Here is a 20,243-nt window from a genome sequence, read left to right as displayed (position 1 = left end):
AGAGAACTGGTCAAGTCGGGCAAAGTGCTTCTCCTTTGCAGAGTAAGAACTCCAAACTCCCTCTGAAAGTCCCCGGACAACTGTGACAGGCTTGAAGCTGATTTCCCTTCTACTGTTCTTGTCCTGGATAGTTCTTTCCTGCAAAGCAACTATGGTGACCTTTTATAAATTTAGAGCGAGACTTCCCTGGTGGTCCAGTGGTTAAGACTCTACTGTGCAATGCAGGGAATGCGGGTTCGATTCCCTGGTCCGGGAAGATTCCACAAGCCACAGAGCAACCAAGCCCACGAGCAACTACTGAGCCCTTGAGGGGCAACTAGAGAGTCCATGGGCTGCAAGGAAAGATCCCACAATGACACAACGAAGATCTCATGTGCTGCAACCAAGACCAAATGCAGCCAAACAAATAAAAAAATGTAAAGCATATTATTTCAGTTTCCAAAGGCTTCTCATTGCTTTGAGCACCTTCCCTTCCTCCTCCTCTGTGCTCCTGTGCTCTGACCACACTAGAATGCTTTGTTTCTCTGACAAGCCATCTCAGTCCAGCCCCTGGGCTCTTGGGGGCTGTTCCCTCTCCCTAGCATACTCTGCCCTCAATTCTTCACAGCTGGTGCCTTCCTGAGAAAAGCCTCCAGGTTGAATGGAGCTCCTTCCCCAACTGCCTGTCTTGCCATCCTATGTTATTTTCATCACCACCCAAAAAGATCCTATTTATTTACTGTCTCTCATATGTCATGTACCTCCTCCCCCGCTGTTGCTCGCTTCCCCTCCATTGGAATCCAAGCCTCCTGAGTGGATCTTGTTAATTTTTCTCAAGGCTGTGTTCTCAGAACCTTGTACAATGCTTGGTGCATAGTAGATGCTTAGTAAGTACTGGTTGACTCAATGAGAGAAGGAATGAGTCTCTTCTCATCTCCATCTTATCCTTTCTCCAAGTCTAGCTCAAGACAAAGCCCCACTACGAGGTCATTTCTGACCATCCCGACCTTTAGGGATATCTTCCGTCCATCTCCCTCTGAGTTCATGTCACTGAATGCAGCTGGTGATCTCTTTTGTCTCTTCCCTTTCCCCCTCCCTCTCTTCTGCCTGACTCAGCACCCATCAATTTTTCCCATTTGTGAGGGGCTTAAGATTTTTAAAATTTTGTTTTAATGCCATGGGTGAATTAGCAAGCCCAAAGCTGAAGATGAAATGGCCCTCCTACAACTCATATAAACAGTGCAGCGATCTAGTACCGAGGTACCCTACCCCTAGGAGGAATTCAAGGCACTGGATTACATGAGGGATACAGGTGTGTGGGATAGACAGCTGAAATAATGCATATTGAAATTATACCAGGGAAATGTCCGCAACCTAGGTTATGACCAACCTAGACAGCATATTGAAAAGCAGAGACATTCCTTTGTCAACAAAGGTCCATCTAGTCAAGGCTATGATTTTTCCAGTGGTCATGTATGGATGTGAGAGTTGGACTGTGAAGAAAGCTGAGCACCGAAGAATTGATGCTTTTGAACTGTGGTGTTGGAGAAGACTATTGAAAGTCCCTTGGACTGCAAGGAGATCCAACCAGTCCATCCTAAAGGAGATCAGTCCTGGGTGTTCATTGGAAGGACTGATGTTGAAGCTGAAACTCCAATACTTTGGCCACCTGATGCAAAGAGCTGACTCATTGGAAAAGACCCTGATGGCTGGGAAAGATTGAGGGCAGGAGGAGAAAGGGACGACAGAGGATGAGATGGTTGGATGGCATCACCAACTCCATGGACATGGGTTTGGGTGGACTCCGGGAGTTGGTGATAGACAGGGAGGCCTGGCGTGCTGCGGTTCATGGGGTCGCAAACAGTCGGACATGACTGAGCGACTGAACTGAACTGAACTGAACTTCTTTCTTTATGTTCCAGAATTGTGAAAATGGCAGGCAGAAGAATTATCATGTTTTAGAACATAACTCATGATGCCACTGGGACTTTTATCTTTTATGCAAGTACAGGGTGATAGTCATGAGTGGAAATTTTCTCTATTTACTCCAGGGCTTTTGGTTTAGTTTAGGTTGTATGTTTTTTATCTATTTTAGCAATTTATTTCTCACTTGTTTTAGAAAATCATTTTATTCAAAATTGTGCAAAGTGAAAAATAATTTTCCAAAGTGTGTAACAGGAATTGAAAAAAAATTATAAATCACTCTAAATCCTACCATCTACTTACTGTCAACAGTTGTAGAATATTGTTTCATCTTCTCTGTGAGTATCTATAGATGGATGATAACTAGATAGATGGTAGAAATAATTTTGTAGAAAATGGATCTTAGCTCACATGTACTATTTAAATAAAATATTGATATTAAATATAAATATCAATTTTATTCAATTAAAATTGAATTTAATAAGATAAAAAGAACTTGAAGGGAAACTGAAGGAATTATAGAATTTAAATAATTGTTTCTTCACTATTAGAGAGAGTTCTAAATGATTCTTCCAAGATTAAGAAAGGGGATTTGAAAGTTACTACAAAGCTGGAACAGTTAGTTCGTTACTCAATGGTTGAGATTTAGTGTAATGAAGATGAACTCTGAGATTTGAATAACAGAGGGACTGATATCGCGTCTTCCCATTTTCCCACTCCCTATCTTGTAAATTTTGTTGCTGATGCTTTTTCCTTTTTAAGGGCTTATTACTTTTACGTTGTGATCTGCAACCATATTTCCCTCAGCTATTCAGTTTAAGTCCTGTGTTCACTGTTCATCATTGTTTTCCCCCTTCAATTTCTATATTTCTGCATTATTTCTTTTGAATCATTTTTGCTTGGTAGAATTTCACTGCCAAGGAGTTATTTTCAAGAGGAAGTCATGAGGCTTTATACGCTAAACTTTTAAATTTTGGAATTGTCTGTCTGTTGCATTTATATTTGAAAACAAATTGGGTAGGTAAAGATTTTGCAACCTACTTTCTCTTGAATTGTTATAGAATTTACTAAATGACTGCATAGTATTTCATTAAATGAGTGTCAATTAATGGTCATCTATTCTCAATTTTCTATTATTATAGCAAGTCTATTATCATAAGCATATTAAGTGAAATTTTGGGATCAGAGTATATATACACATTCAGCTTTTTTGAAACATCTGCCAGCTCTTTTTAGATAGATTATTTAATATGCATTCCTGTCAGCAGTGCATAAAAGGGTCATCTTATTTCTATCAACATTAACAGTGGATTTTATTAATTCCTTGAATATATGCTAATTTTTAAGAAAAAAGAAAATTTTCTTATATTTTAAATTGTTTCTTAGTAAAGTTTAATATATTATGTGCAGTTATTAACCAATTTGATTTTTCATTTTATGAACTGCCCCTTTAAGTCTTTTACTATTTTCTATTGAAGTGTAGCTGTTACTTTACTGATTTGAAAGAATATTTTGGGTAGTTACTTTCTCATGTATACTGAAAATATTCCTTCACTTTGTTTTTAACTTTCCTTGTGGATTAAAATGCTTATTATCTTCGATGGATACTAAAACTACTAGATAAAAATTTAATGAGGAACAGAATATTTGCATAATTTCAAAGTATTTTGCCACAAATTACAGAAAGAATAGTAGTAAATTTATAGTGGAGAAAGTTGGCAGGTAGTACCTTAACCAAGAGGTGAAAATTAGTATCAATAATAATGAGATATTATGGTCCTCCTGATATAAGGCACTAAGAAAGACATAATATCATTTATGTAATTCTCTTGCCAAACACAGAAAGACATAATATCATTTATGTAATTCTCTTGCCAAACACACAAAATTTGAATTTAACCTTGAGAAAACATGAGGCAAACTAAAACTGAAGCACATTCTATAAAACAGCCTATAGCCTTTAAAGATATCTATAGAGCCATGAAAACTAAATGTATTATGTTCCCCTGGATTTAAATATGTGCCAGAAAAAAATGCTATTAATGACATTTATTAAGAGAATTGGCAAAATTTGAATGTGGAATATAGATTGTATAATAAAACTGTATCAATAGTAAGTTTTCTGATTTTGATAATTGAATTGTGGTTGGAAAGATAATGGTTATACTGAGGAAGATATACTGAAGTAGTCAGGGATGAAGGCACCTGTTCTCAAGTGATTCAAAATGATATGTATAGGTGAGTATGTATCTGTGTGTGTGTGTGTGAGAGAGAGAGAGAGAGAGAATAATAAAAATGCAGCGCAGTGTTAATAACTGATGAATGTGGGTGAAGGTTATGTGTGACTTTCTTTGTATTCCTGTAGTTTCTCTTTAGGTTAGAAATTATTTCAAAATAAACCATTAAAAATTCTTCCCTGCACAAAAAGTGTATATAACGAAATTTTATCAAGGCTTTTTTTAAAAATAATTTTTGACTTTTGTGCCATGCTTGAAAAAATCTTCTTTATCTCAAGATCGTAAGTATAGTCACTGATGTTTTCTTTCTATGGTTTTATTTATTTATGTTGAAATTTTCCATCTATCTGGAATTTTGGCATGGGAACAAGAAAATAATCCAGGTTTTTTCTCCCAGATGTATAACCAATTTTCCCCACAACATATATTGAATAATTAATCTTTCCTCACTAGTGTGAAAGGATATGCTTATCATGTACCTATTGTGTGTGTGTATATATATATATGTAAATGTAATATGTATTATGAGGCTTCCCAGGTTGTGTTAGTGGTAAGGAATCCTCCTGCCAATGCAGGAGACTTAAGAGACGCAGGTTTGATCCCTGGGTTGGGAAGATCCCCTGGAGGAGGGCATGACAACCCACTCCAGTATTCTTGCCTGAAAATCCCAAGGACAGAGAAACCTAGCAGGCTACAGTCCCTAGGGTCACAAAGAGTCAGACATGACTGAAGCAACTTAGCACACACACAATATATATATATTTAGTCCATCAGTTTAGTTCAGTCACTCAGTCATGTCCGACTCTTCGAGACCCCATGAATTGCAGCATGACACGCCTCCCTGTCCATCACCAACTCCTGGAGTTCACCCAAACTCAGGTGCATCGAGTCAGTGATGCCATCCAGCCATCTCATCCCCTGTCATCCCTTCTCTTCCTGCCCCCAATCCCTGTCAGCATCAGGGTCTTTTCAAATGAGTCAGCTCTTCACATGAGGTAGCCAAAGTATTGGAGTTTCAGCCTCAGCATCAGTCTTCCCAATGAATACCCAGGACTGGTCTCCTTTAGGACGGACTGGTTGGATCTCCTTGCAGTCCAAGGGACTCTCAAGAGTCTTCTCTAACACCACAGTTCAGAAGCATCAATTCTTCGACTCTCAGCTTTCTTCACAGTCCAACTCTCACATCCGTACATGACCACAGGAAAAACCATAGCCTTGGAGGTTTGTTGACAAAGTAATGTCTCTGCTTTTTAATGTGCTATCTAGGTCGATCATAACTTTCCTTCCAAGGAGTAAGCATCTTTTAATTTCATGGCTGCAGTCACCATCTGCAGTGATTTTTGAGCCGAGAAAAATAAAGTCTGACACTGTTTCACCATCTATTTGCCATGAAGTGATGGGACCAGATGCCGTGATCTTCGTTTTCTGAATGTTGAGCTTTAAGCCAACTTTTTCACTCTCCTCTTTCACTTTCATCAAGAGGCTCTTTAGTTCCTCTTCACTTTCTGCCATAAGGGTGGTGTCATCTGCATATCTGAGGTTACTGATATTTCTCCCGGCAATCTTGATTCCAGCTTGTGCTTCTTCCAGCCCAGCATTTCTCATGATGTACTCTGCATTGAAGTTAAATAAGCAGGGTGACAATATACAGCCTTGACCTACTCCTTTTCCTATTTGGAACCAGTCTGTTGTTCCATGTCCAATTCTAACTTTTGCTTCCTGACCTGCATATAGGTTTCTCAAGAGGCAGGTCAGGTGGTCTGGTATTCCCATCTCTTTCAGAATTTTCCACAGTTTATTGTGATCCACACAGTCAAAGGCTTTGGTATAGTCAATAGAGCAGAAATAGATGTTTTTCTGGAACTCTCTTGCTTTTTCGATGATCCAGCAGATGTTGGCAATTTGATCTCTGGTTCCTCTGCCTTTTCTAAAACCAGCTTGAACATCTGGAAGTTCACGGTTCACATATTGCTGAAGCCTAGCTTGGAGAATTTTGAGCATGACTTTACTAGCGTGTGAGATGAGTGCAATTGTGTGGTAGTTTGAGCATTCTTTGGCATTGCCTTTCTTTGGGATTGGGCTTCCCTGGTGGCTCAGATGGTAAAGCGTCTGCCTGCAGTGGGGGAGACCCGGGTTCAGTCCCTGGGTTGGGAAGATCCCCTGGAGAAGGAAATGGCAACCCACTCCAGTACTCTTGCCTGGAAAATTCCATGGACTGAGGAGCCTGGTGGGCTACAGTCCATGGGGTCACAAAGAGTCAGACATGACTGAGTGAATTCACTTTCACTTTCTTTGGAATTGGAATGAAAACTGACCTTTTCCAGTCCTGTGGCCACTGCTGAGTTTTACAAATTTGCTGGCATATTGAGTGCAGCACTTTCACAGCATCATCTTTCAGGATTTGAAATAGCTCAACTGGAATTCCATCACCTCCACTAGCTTTGTTCATAGTGATGCTTTCTAAGGCCCACTTGATTTCACATTCCAGGATGTCTGGCTCTAGGTGAGTGATCACACCATCGTGATTATCTTGGTCATGAAGATCTTTTTTGTACAGTTCTTCTGTGTATTCTTGCCACCTCTTCTTAATCTCTTCTGCTTCTGTTAGGTCCATACCATTTCTGTCCTTTATCGAGCCCATCTTTGCATGAAATGTTCCTTTGGTATCTCTAATTTTCTTGAAGAGGTCTCTAGTCTTTCCCATTCTGTTGTTTTCCTGTATTTCTTTGCATTGATCACTGAGGAAGGCTTTCTTATCTCTCCTTGCAATTCTTTGGAACTCTGCATTCAGATGGGACTATCTTTCCTTTTCTCCTTTGCTTTTCACTTCTTTTCTTTTCACAGCTATTTGTAAGGCCTCCCCAGACAGCCATTTTGCTTTTTTGCATTTCTTTTCCATGGGGATGGTCTTTATACCTGGGTGGTCTTGATCCCTGTCTCTTGTACAATGTCACGAACCTCTGTGCATAGTTCATCAGGCACTCTGTCTATCAGATTTAGTCCATACATATGTAGTATTTCTTGATATATCCTAGGCTCATGTGTGATCCTTTGATGTGTTCATCTGTGTATTTCTTAGTAATTATTGCCCCCCTGCTCCATAATTTTTCTGGTCATTTTTATGTATTTACTTCTTCAGAAGATTTTCAGAACCATTTCCTTGGGGATTATTTGATTTCAGATAACATACAAATCAATTCAAAAGGGTTTATTGCATGCATATAAGACTTTAAAAAGAGGGACAACCAGCCTCAAATCATGAAGGACCTGGGTGAAGGATCTGGGTAAAGAACCTGGCAGAAATATTTAGACTATCACTCTAGTCCTCTGCCAGAGGTATTATGTGACTTAATCTTACTGACCAGCATTAAAGTTTAGTAGTTCAAATTTTAGGAGAAATAATTGAATTGGTCACTGTCCAACCAATTTTTTTTTTCTCTGATTCAGGTACTTGTAAGGGTAGCTCAAGACTTTTTATAAGGGGAAATGTCTTAGAAAATGACTGTGGGTTTGGCAGACATCCTAAATAATGTCTAGTAAAAGCCCTCTGATAATGATTATTTTAGTCTAAGAATAATGACGGCCTTTCCATTTGTCAAATTTCTTTTTATGATACTTCATAGAGTTTCTTAGCTGTTTTTTTTAAAAAATATATTGTCCCCAAATATATGTTTAGATATTTTAGGCTTTTCATTATTTTGAGTGGAATCTTCTTTTCCCCCATTATATTTATTTGAATGATTGACTAGTCATTTTTTGTATATACAAAAGTAATTAGTCTTTGTAGTTAATTTTTAACTGTCTACTTTATTGACTTTTCTGATCATTTCCTTGTGTTGTCAATTGTTTCTCTTGAATTATCTAGGTATATAGTCATGTTATCTGCAAAGAAAGATTGTTTCGTCTTCTTTATAACCTATTTTGTATTGTTAAATATTCTGGTATCTTTATAAAGATCAGAAGGAAATCAATAAGCTCATTTTCATTTTGTAAATCCAGAAAAAGGACAGAACTGTTGTGTTATATTTGGGAAGTCTAACAAAAACACGAGGCCAGATATTGAACTTCTTGATGACTTAACTGGAAGTAAACTGTCCAGCCAACAAACCAATCATCAGTCCAGCCAGCCAGCCAGCTAGCCAGCCAGCCAATAAATCTTTTCTTTTTTTTATACCATAGATACTTGTAGATACAATAAGAAAGACACAGTCCCTGAAGTTAGAGAATTTAGATATAGAAACAAACACAAAAGCAAGCAATTAAAATAGTACATAAGGCAAAATACATGGTGTTAATGAAAGCACATAGAAATGGGCACCTAAGCCAACCTTGGGTGGTCAAGGAAGGCTACTGGAAGAGGGTAACATCTAAAAAGATTTCTGAAGGAAATATTTGAATGGAAGGAAGACTACATTCTCAATAAATATATTATGCCATTCAGTTGCTTTGAAATGTTAGTGATCAACCATTCTGAAATCTTCATGAATCTCTAGATTTTTCCATTTGCCTTTGCAGCTCAAGGTGCCAATGGTACTCTGGGGAACCCCACCCTGGATACAAGTCTACTGGAGGAGTTCTTGGGCAATGACTTCGATTTGGGAGCCTTGTAAGTAATGAGAGCACTGCTCTCCATTTGGTGTTTAAAAAATTATGAAATAATTAAATGAACTGGGAAGTGCTTCTTCCTCTTCTGTTTTTCAGAAGAGCTTAAGTAGAGTTGGTATTATTTCTTCTATTAATATAAACCTTCTGCAAATTTCATCAGTGAAGCTAACTAAGTCTGGAGTTTTTTGGTTTGTTTTGCTTTTTTTTTTTTTTTTAATAGGAAGATCCTCTTTTCCAATTCTGTATCTTTAATAGACATGGGGCTATTCAGGTTATCAATTATTAATTATCAGCTTAAGCAGTTTATGTCTTTGAATGGCTTTGTAAATTTCACTTATCACCTATTAAATTTACTGGCATAAAATTGTTCATCACATTTCCTTATTATACTTTTAATGTCTGTAGAATCTATAGTGAACAACAGGTGTTGTCATTGATATCATGTCATTGATATTATTGATATCATATCATTGATATTCATGTCTTTTTTTCTTGATAATTTATCAAGAGGTTTATCAGTTTTCTTAAGCTTTTAAAGAACCAGCTTTTGGTTAAAATTATATTCTTAATTGTTTTTCTGTTTTCTATGTCATTGATTTCTGCTTTTATTTTCTAATATTTATATAGCCATGCCCACTTTCTTTTGAAACAACTTATAAGCAATAAAATTCAATTTTTGTCTTGTGTATGGTTTTGTGAATTTTGAGAAATTCACAGAGTTGTGTAACTATTGCCATGGTTACCACACACAACCATTCCTTCACCTGATACATTTCCCCTACATTTCCACTTTGTGCTCATACCCATCATGCTCCCCTAACCCCTGCTGACCACCAATCTTTCTTTTTCTGTCCCCGTAGTTTTGCTTTTTCCAGAATGTCATATAAGTGAGGCCTTATGGTATATAATACGATGAGTCTGACTTTTTTTACTAAGCATAATGTCTTTTTTTTTTCCATTCTTTTTGCTGTTGTTCATTCTTTTTTATTGCTGAGATAAGCCCACTCCAGTGTTCTTGCCTGGAGAATCCCAGGGACGGGGGAGCCTGGTGGGCTGCCGTCTATGGGGTCAAACAGAGTCGGACACAACTGAAGTGACTTAGCAGCAGCAGCAGCAAGCTCTGTTGTAACAGTTTGTCCAGTTACTCATTCAAGGATATTTTGATTATTTCCAGTTTTGACAGTTATAAATAGCTCTTATAAATATTCATGCATAGGTGTTTGTGTGATCAAAAGTTTTAATTTCTCTAGGGTAACACTTTGGATAAAGTCTGCTGGACCATGTTATAAGTACAAACTTAACTTTATAAAATTGCATTACCACTAGCAATATATGAGATAGCTAATTTCTTCTCTTCATCACCAGTTCTTGGAATTATTGGTTTTTAAAAAAATGTTATTATAGCCTTTCTACTAGATTTATCATGGTATCCCGGTTTGTTTTAATTTGCATTTTCCTATCAACAACTGATGTTGAGCCTTATTTCATGTCGTTGTTTACCTTTCATATATTTTCTTTGTTAAAATGTTTGTTCAAATATTTTGCCCATTTAAAAAACTAAATTTTTCTTATTTTGGAGTTTAGAGAATTCTTTAAATATTCTGGATATTAGAACGGTGTTGGATATGTGATTATGAGTACTTTCTCCATGCCTGTAACTTGTGTTTTCATTCTCTTCACAATGTCTTTCCCAGAGCAGAAGTTTTAAATTTTGATGATGTCCAATAGACCAAATTTTTCTTTTGTGTTTTATATCTAAGAAATATAGATATTGCCTAACAAGTTGTTAGAGATTTTCTTCTGTTTTTTTCCTAAAAGTTTAAGTTTTATATTTAGGTCTGTAATCCATTTTTAATTAATTTTTGTACGAGTTTTGAGATACAAGTTGAGATTAATTTCTTTGTGTATAGATGTCCAGTTGCTTTACGAATTCCTTGTTGGATAATATTTCTCTATCGAATTGTCTTTATGCTGTTATAAAAAAAATTAGTTGACCATGTTTGTATGGATCTGTATCTAGACTCTTTATCCTGATCCATTGAGCCATGTATCTATTATTTTGCAAGTACCACATTATCTTGATTACTGTAATCATAAGTCTTAAAACCATATAGTATAAGTTCTCCAAATTTGTCTTCTTTTTCAAAAGTACTTTGATAATTCTAGTTCCTTTGACCTCACATAAATATTAAAATCAGCTTGTTTATATCTATAACAATCTTGCTGAGATGTAGACCGCTGCTGCTGCTGCTAAGTCGCTTCAGTCGTGTCCGACTCTGTGCGACCCCAAAGATGGTCTCCTACCAGGCTCCCCCATCCCTGGGATTCTCCAGGCAAGAACACTGGAGTGGGTTGCCATTTCCTTCTCCAATGATTGAAAGTGAAAAGTGAAAGTGCAGTCACTCAGTTGTGTCCGACTCTTAGCGACCCCATGGACAGCAGCCTACCAGGCTCTTCCATCCATGGGATTTTCTAGGCAAGAGTACTTGAGTGGGATGCCATTGCCTTCTCCGAGATGTGGACTAGAATTGTATTAAGTCTAGAGATCCATCTGGGGGAAAATCAACATCTTAATGGTTTCCCAGGTGGTACAGTGGTAAAGAACCCGACTGCCAATGCAGGAGAGGCAGGTTTGATCCCTGGGTCATGAATATCCCCTGGAGAGGGGAATGCCAACACACTCCAGTATTCTTGTCTGGCAAATCCCATGGACAGAAGAACCCAGGTGGGCTACAGTCCATGGGGTCTCAAAAGACACATGACTTAGCAACTGAGCATGCATATACGACATCTTAAGAAAATTGAGTCTTCCAAGCCATGGACTTGGACTGTAAGGAGATCCAACCAGTCCATTCTGAAGGAGATCAGCCCTGGGATTTCTTTTGAAGGAATGATGCTAAAGCTGAAACTCCAGTACTTCCGCCACCTCATGTGAAGAGTTGACTCATTGGAAAAGACTCTGATGCTGGGAGGGATTGGGGGCAGGAGAAGAAGGGGACGACCGAGGATGAGATGGCTGGATGGCATCACGGACTTGATGGACGTGAGTCTGGGTGAACTACGGGAGATGGTGATGGACAGGGAGGCCTGGCGTGCTGCGATTCATGGGGTCGCAAAGAGTTGGACACAACTGAGCGACTGAACTGAACTGACTGAAGCCATGGACATAATTGTTGGTTAGTCACTAAGTCGAGTCTGACTCTTTTGAGACCCCATGGATTGTAGCCCACCTGGGTTTCTCTATCCACGGGATTTGCCAGACAAGAATACTGGAGTGGGTTGCCATTTCCTTCTCCAAAGGATCTTCCCAACCCAGGGACTGAACCTGCATCTCCTGCCTTGGCAGGCAAATTCTTTACTGCTGCGCCACCAAGGAGGCCCTGTGAACATATCATACCTCTCCGTTTATTTAGGCTTTCGTTGCTTTCTTTCATCAGTGTTTGTAGTTTTAGCTGCAAATCTTGTATGTTTTGTTTAGATCTATACCCAAGTGTTTCATGATTTTTCTTTGAGTTAGTGTAAATAATAGTGGTTCTAAATTTTTTTTCCAAATTTTAGGTTCCAATTATTCATTGCCATCATATAGAACTATTTTTGTTTTTTATATAGTGGGCTTGGGTCCTGCAATCTTAATGAAGCCATTAGTTAAAGAATTCCTCCATTGTGTTTGTTTTCTATTTCACTAATTTCTATTCTTATTATTTCCTTCTGCTTATTTTGGGCTTAGTCAGCTCCTCGTTGTTTAGTTTCTCAAGTTGGAAGCTTAGTTCTTGATTTGAGACCATTCTTTGTTTTCTGATTTAATCATTCAATGCTTTAGCTGCCTTCCTCAGTTTTTAATATGCTATTCTTTGGTTTTCTTTCAGCTCAAAATATTTCCTATTTTTTCTTGAGACATCCTCTTTAACTCATGGGTTGCTGGAATTGGTTTATCTAATTTCTAAATATTTTGGAATTTTCCTGTCACTGATTCATTGTTTAATTCCCTTATGGACAGAGAACACATTCTATAATTCCAATTATTTTAAATTTGTTAAGATTTGCTTTATGATCCAGGACATGATCTATCTTGTGAATGTTCCCTGTGCGCTTTGTGCATTCACTGTTGTTGGGTCAAGTGTTCAAGCTGGTTAATATTGTTGTTCAAGTCTTCCACAGCTTTCCTGATTCTTCTCTACTTCTTTTATCTATTACTGTAAGAGAAATGCCAAAGTCCTCAAGAATGATTGTGGATTTAGAGTTCTCAGTTCTTTTCCCCCCAGTACTGTCTTCTGATCTCTATGGTTTCTGATGAGAAATAAGCAGTTATTTGAATCATTGCTTCCTTGTATATATAATATATCATTTTTCTCTACCTGCAAGATAACATTTTTAGCAATCTTATTATAATGTGTCTGGATATGGGAAGGTTTTCTTTGAGATTATACTGTTTTGCTCTGCTTCTTAAACTGTAAATTTCTATTTTTCACTACATCTAGGAAGTTTTTAGTCGTTATTTCTTCACATTTATGTTTCTGTATCAATGTCTTTCTTTCCTCTGTCTAGGACTCCAGTGATGCATATGTTAGACTTTTGATGTTGTACACAGGTCCCTGAGGCTCAGTTCATTTTTTTCCTCTCTGTTTTTTATATTGGATAATTTCTATTAATCTGTCTTTAAGTTCACTGACCCTCCTCTGTCATTCCCTCCTGTTGCTGAGCCCACATCAACGTTCCTATAAATGCCCTTCCATCTCTCCCCCATGAAGGACAGAGAGTGAAACAAGACATGAATCTCAATGGTAACAGGGAAAGCTATTTGCAGGTATTTTGGTACCTGGCTCTTGTTGCTCTTGGCCAACAAAAAAACATCCATGCCAAAATGACTGTGGGGAAGAATGGAAGCTCAACATTTTGCAGGCTAATTAAGCACACACACACACACACAACTGATGGGTTGCCACATATCTGACCCACACTCTGAGCTGGCTGTTTGCTCCAGGTGGCTGCATGGGCTGACACCAGACACAAATTGCCCCTGTGCCTGCTTTCATATTCCTCTCAGTCCATCCAGGTAGCTGCCATTATTCCTGCGAGAAGGATGGGCAAGTGGGTTTACCCTAACCATCTCTGCCTATAAACAGTCTGTCAGAAGTTATCCAGTTTCTTTTCCTCACGTGATTTCTTCTTAAGATAAGGTAAAGCTTATCCCATCGGAATCTGTTTAATCATCTGGATCACTTTTATAACTAGCAGGAAGAACTTTAGCTGTTTGTGGGGAAAAGTGAACAAGTCTTAAGTCTTATTCAAAGAGCTGTCTTTCTACCTGGGTGTTCAGAAACCTATCATTGGATCTTAGTCTCCCTGATAGTAATGGTCCTGCAAGCAAGACCAGATATCTCGATATGGATGATTGCTATTGAGATTCAGACACAGTTTGCTCAATCAGATTTACTTTCTACCTTTGAGAATTTGTAAGTGAAGTAGAGGAGAGAGTTAATATTGTTGAACATACACCAATTATTAGGTGTTATTCTTTGTAATCTATTCACTTATTTAATTACATATTTGATTTTACACATTTCATTCTCTTATTAACTCTTCAAAATAGGCACAGTATTGTCCATATTTTACACATGAAGAGGCTGAGATGCAAAGTAAGTCTTCATCGGTTAATCAGAGACAAAGCTGGAATTAAAATGTGCCTGGCACTAGAACACCTGCCTTTTCTTTTACATGCATCTTTTGGATTAATTGATATTTTTGGAGATGTTTTTAGACTCCATGACTCTCAGGGAAACACATGAAGTGTGTCTAAAATTGTGTGCTAAAAGCTGTGACTCAGACAGATCCTGAACCATTGTTTGCAAAGATTGTCAGAGTTCTCGCACGTTAAAGAGAAGTCCTATGATCAGATAACCTACCTTTGCTCAGGTACATGCAGTTAAGTGGAGCTGCAATAAAAACCCAAGAGAGAACAAGTGGAAACAGCCCCAGTCTGTACTCATGGAGTTGCTGAGCTGGTCCAGTGATCATTATAAATCTGGATAATGTATTCAAATACCCCAAGTGTTGAGTGTTTCTAAATTCCAGGCTCTCTTTTTGCAGGTTAGTTGTATTCCTTCAGAAGTCCTGGGATGTAGGTTTTCTTTCCTGGGTTCACAGCTAATAAGTAGCAGAGCTGGGATTCAAGCATGAATTTACTACAAACACTGTGTTACTTCCCCTCTACTATGTGAAAGTGTTAGCTACTCAGCCGTGTCCGACTCTTTGCAACCCCCTGGACTGTAGCCTGCCAGTGTCCTCTGTCCATGGAATTCTCCAAGCAAGAATACTGGAGTGGGTAGCCATTTCCTTCTCTAGCGGATATTCCCAACCTAGGAATCGAACCCAGGTCTCCTGCATTATAGGCAAATGCTTTACTGTCTGAGCCACCATATTGCCATTGAATTGTGACTTTAAAAATTATCAATGACAACTTTTAAGCAACTTAAGAGACTATTAAGCTACACAATTTCTGAAAGCAAATTTGAATCTCATAGGTATATTTTCAAATCTCAAATACATTAAAAAATGAAATTTTGGCTATGTGAAATAGCTGTCCCTAAAAGCTCTATGGAAAAGTAGTCCCATAAGATGCTGTGGGAAAAAAATTAAAATTCCATGGTCAATAATAAATAAGCTTGTGACTTACTGAGTTAAAATTAGATAAATTTCTTTACTGCAGGACTTTTCAGAGCCTTTGTTGTGCTAATATGCAGCTGTGAAAGGGAAATGGTATGCAGTGTTCTCAAACTTACATAGCTGGGAGTCCCTTTTGGGAGGCATGGGCCCATATATAAGCACTGGAATGTGCTGCTCAGGACAATCTCATCTTTCTGTGTGACTCTAATTGGTATGTTGAACTGGGGATCGTTAGGATGAGACGTTCTAACAATTGCCCTCGCCCCTGTGTTTCCTTGTGTGGAGAGTCCAGGGCAGCTGTCTGACCAGGAGGAGCAGGAGGAGCAGGCTGAAGTCCTCTGATTTGCTAGGTTAGCCTGACAGTTACCCACTAAAAACAAAGGTGAACTGTGGTGGTTGAACACCCTGGGAAATGTCCAGGTACAGAGTACTGCTTGTAGAGCAGGAGGCTAGAGACTTAGGGGGCAGCATAAACTCCTGGAGGTTACAGTGAAATAGGACAAGAGGCGTGTGTGTGTGTGTGTGTGTGTGTGTGTGGTGTGTGTGTGTGTGTGTGTGTGTATATGTGTGTAGAGGAAGGAAGACTCTGGAAAAGTGACCAGTGGATCTTCAAGACAGGCTTTGTTTTCTTCAAAAATGCCCAGAGGTTTTCCTTCTTCCTTCCTTTACACAAAGTGTGGGTGAGGTTGCCATAGCATCAGCATCGCCTGAAAGCTAAGAATGTCATACCTCAAGCCCTGACCCCAAATGCTGAGTCTAAATCTGCTCTTTTACCAGGATCCCTGTGGGATTCACATGCATGTCACAGTTTGAGAAGCTCTACTTTAGATCACATGCATATATGTCCTTCCCCACCACTTCCCAAGACCCAAACCAAGTAATCCAGTCTGGTTTGAGTGTGTTCAAGGAGGTAAATGGCACACCAAGCTTTAGGCTGGCCTCGAGATGCTGCTGATGGGTAAGAGGGAACTAACTTAGGGCACTGAGGCGACACCCAATCACAGATTTCCACGGGTGACTTCACAGGAGAGGAACTTACAGATATATTAGGCCCATGAAGAATCAACGCCAGGTTTCATGTCATTTCATTCTAATGGTTGAGTTTAAGCATCTGGTATTCTGGGTTTCGCTTTGTTGTTGTTTACTCACTAAGTCGTGTCTGACTCTTTGTGACCCCATGGACTGTAGCCCACCAGGCTCCTCTGTTCATGGGATTCTCCAGGCAAGAATACAGGAGTGGGTGGCCATTTCCTTCTCCAGAGGATCTTCCCAACCCTGGGATTGAACCCATGTCTCCTGAATTGCAGGCAGATTCTTTACTGCTGAGCCACCAGGGAAGCCCAGGTTTCACTTTGGACTTGGCTTATTGGAGTTGGATGACAAAACGAGTTAGGAGTCAATGACCAGCTGAATGTTTTAGTTCTGCCACTGGTATAGTGGGGCTGATAAACTCTTCACTGTGATGTTGCGAAAGAGAGTGAGATAGTCTGTGTGATTCTGTGAGATGAGCGTTTTAAAGGCTGGGTTCATCGACCAGTTTGATTTCTGGGTTCAAACGGATGCGGTAGGAGGAAAGCTAAACAGAATCCTGAGCTAAAGCATTACCAATGACTTATCAATTCTAAAGATATTTGTAAAAAATGACATAACCTACACTCAAGAGTTTAAGATATTTAAATATCTGTATCGAAAAACACCATATTCTTTTTTTAAAAAATAGTCTCATTTGTTTCTTTTTGGCCGCGCTGGGCCTTGGTTGCGGCGCTATGGTTGCGTGCACGGGCTTCTGTTGCAGAGCGCAGGCTCCAGGCGCGCAGGCTTCCGGGCTCCGGAGCACAGGATCAGTGGCTGTGTGCACGGATTTAGCCGCTTTGCATCATGTGGGATGTTCCCAGATTAGGGACCAAACCCACGTCTCTTTCATTGGCAGGCAGATTCTTTACCACCGAGCCACCAGAGACGCCAACACCTTGATCTCTTCGAGCATAAACTCTGATGCTAGATCTTTTGACTCCAGTTTGGCTGGCTGCCAGATGAATAATCTCGGGTAAATTACTTAACCTCATCAAGTCTCAGTTTCATTGTCTGGGGATTAGGGGCAAAGATAGTCATAGCAGACATTAGATGAGGCAACACATGCAAAGGGTTAGCTCAGTGACTGGACCAGAGTAGGTCCTCTCTAAACGTTGTCTATTTCTCAAGCAGCAGGAGAGAGTGGTGAGACGGTCAGGGTCTTTGCAGTTTGCCAAGATAGGGCTGAAGAAGAGGGGTGGCAGCTTGCTTGTCTTTTTTTTTTTTTTTTTTTTTTATTGTAGGATGTTGCTTTGCACCATGCTTTTCTTGCTTCCACTGCCCTGTCATAAAATGATTTTCTTGGGCAACTTTATCTGGTGATGACATTTCTGCCAAGGCCCTTTCCCATCCCAGCTTCCAGGTGGTGGGCACCAAGCTTGATCAAATATTTATTTATTAAGTGCCTACTACATGCTTGCCAGTGGGTACTATGCAGGAGACACACACACACGCACACATACACACACAGTATTAAGACATGGACTTTCCTGGTGGCTCAGACTTTAACGAGTCTGCCTGTAACACAGGAGACCCTGGTTCAGTCCCTGGGTTGGAAAGATCCTCTGGAGAAGGAAATGGCAACCCACTCCAGTATTCTTGCCTGGAAAATCCAATGGATGGAGGAGCCTGGCAGGCTACAGTCCATGGGGTCGCAGAGAGTCAGACACGCCTGAGTGACTTCACTTCTACATGCTTGCCAGCGGGCACAATGTGGGAGACACACACACACACACACACAGTATTAAGACACGCTCGTAAGTGAATGTCTGTGTGGGAGGACATGAATCATGCACATGAAAATCTGGAGAAAATACTTTCAATAACAGCAGTCTTTGTAATTGCATGGTGGGGTACAACAGTAAGCAAAACAATGAAGTTCCTGCTAACAGTTTACCGAGGGCAGTGTGGTAAAGCAGTCTGCCCTGCAGGGCACCCAGGCACTTTTCTTTGATTTAGTGGTGTGTGGTTATAATGACAAAGAGCAAATTGACTTTCTGTGGGTTTAAGTATTGGTTTTTAAGTTCTCAGAAGACAATGCATTTCCTTATTGCCTGCTCCTGGGGAGAGCTCTTCCTATGCCTTCAGCATTCACTCTTAGCGCTCCAAGGTCATTACGGACTCCAGTGGGAAGAGAAAGACGGTGACGGATTGTATAAAGTCGTTCAGTAAGATGAAGAAAAGTAACTGTAGGGTAGGAGCGTAGAATGCAAGGGGTGGGGGAAGACTCTACCAGGTTAGACTGGTGGTCAGGAAAACTCTCTTGATATATGAATTTATAGACACACATATTTACGGCCATATGTCAGGTAAAAACAGTAATTCATATTTATTAAGTAATAACTCTGTACAGGGCACTCTGCGGAGGTGATGTCACTGTGCAATAGAGCTTTAGAGAAGATGCAAGTGGTATGTGAAGGTGTCGGGTGGAGTCAGTGGAGAAAACTGAGGACTGGGTTGTAGAATTGTGAATAGTCCCAGCTGGGTGTTTATGGGAAGCCCATGTCTTTTTTTTTTTTTTGGCTTTACCGCAGGGCATGAGGAATCTTATTTCCCTCACCAGAGATCAAACCCATGCCCACTGATGTGGAAGCACAAGTCTTAACCACTGGACCGCCAGGAAGTCCCAGGAAGCCCACATGTTAGCACTGTTAAGTCCTGCCTGGTGTCTAGTAGAGTCATGAGCACATACTAGGCACTCAGTAAGTGCTGAATCCAGCCTGGCTGCAATCTGAAAGGAATCCTGGCTGCTTTAGAGGCAGCATGCAGATGTCCTGGATGTACTAACTTCAGTCAGCTCAAGAGAACATCTATTTTGCACTCCTTTTAATTTGCATTCCTTTCAACCCCCAGGAGACCACACTTTGTCATTTATCATACTATTATTGAATGAGTCTCTTTATTTTTTAAGTCTATTTTAGCTGTTATCCATGAAATCACTTCTGCCTTCCCATACTCATATTCTTTCTCCATTAATTTTCAACTTATCAGTCTTTAAAGTGTTTCTTGCAGGCAACATATAGTTGGGCCTTGGTTTTTAAAAATCCATTCTTCCAATATCTTCCCTTTAATGGGAGTATATAATCCATTAACCTTTAATGCAATTATTGATATTGCATTTAATTCTGCCACTTTATTATTTGTCTTTTAAAAAATCTCTTCTACTTTTATTCCTCTGTAAGACATGTTGATGGCTCATGGTTCAGCCACACATTTGACCAGGGTTTTTACACAGAATTTAGGGTTTCCCCTCTCTATATCCCTCTTTCCCAAGATTTCCCTTTCACTTTCAGTAGCTATGTTTGCCCCCAGCTCTGTTCTCTGATTCTTCAGTCTTGAAAGACTGTAGGTTTCTATTGGAGTTTTGGTGGCTCAGACAGTAAAGAATCTGCCTGCATTGTGGCAGACTGGGTTTTGATCCCTGGGTCAGGTAGATCCCCTGGAGAAGGAAATGGCAACCCACTCCAGGATTCTTCCCAGGAAAATCCCAAGGACAGAGAAACCTGGCAACTAATACACTTTGGAGTTTTAGCTATTCAATTGGCCCTAAGGCTGAAAGCTGTAAATAGCCAACTCACCCTATGCCATTACTTTCTTCCAAGTTTCGGAGCTCCTCCAAGATCTTCTTCCTGTTGTCTACTTCTCAGTATTTTCAGGTATATGCATGAGTGTGTGCTGAGTTCCTCAGTTGTGTCTGACTCTTTGTGACCCTCTGGACTGTAGCCCACCAGGCTCCAGAGTCAAAGCTATGGTTTTTCTAGTAGT

The 20,243-nt window shown here is 39.7% G+C and overlaps 1 protein-coding gene across 1 annotated transcript in view; it reads left to right on the top strand.

Moving 5' to 3' along the window:
• MYRFL (myelin regulatory factor like) overlaps positions 1-20,243 on the top strand; it is a 119,462-nt gene that overhangs the window by 20,148 nt on the left and 79,071 nt on the right. The window contains exon 2 of the mRNA XM_068971449.1: positions 8,655-8,745. Within this exon, the coding sequence (XP_068827550.1) occupies positions 8,655-8,745 (91 nt within the window). The remainder of the gene's footprint in view (positions 1-8,654; positions 8,746-20,243) is intronic.

The sequence above is a fragment of the Capricornis sumatraensis genome, chromosome 4, assembly GCF_032405125.1.
Source record: "Capricornis sumatraensis isolate serow.1 chromosome 4, serow.2, whole genome shotgun sequence".
Taxonomy (NCBI): Eukaryota; Metazoa; Chordata; class Mammalia; order Artiodactyla; family Bovidae; genus Capricornis; species Capricornis sumatraensis.
The sequence above is the reverse complement of the archived record's forward strand: the minus strand, read 5'-3'. Positions and strand labels throughout refer to the sequence as shown.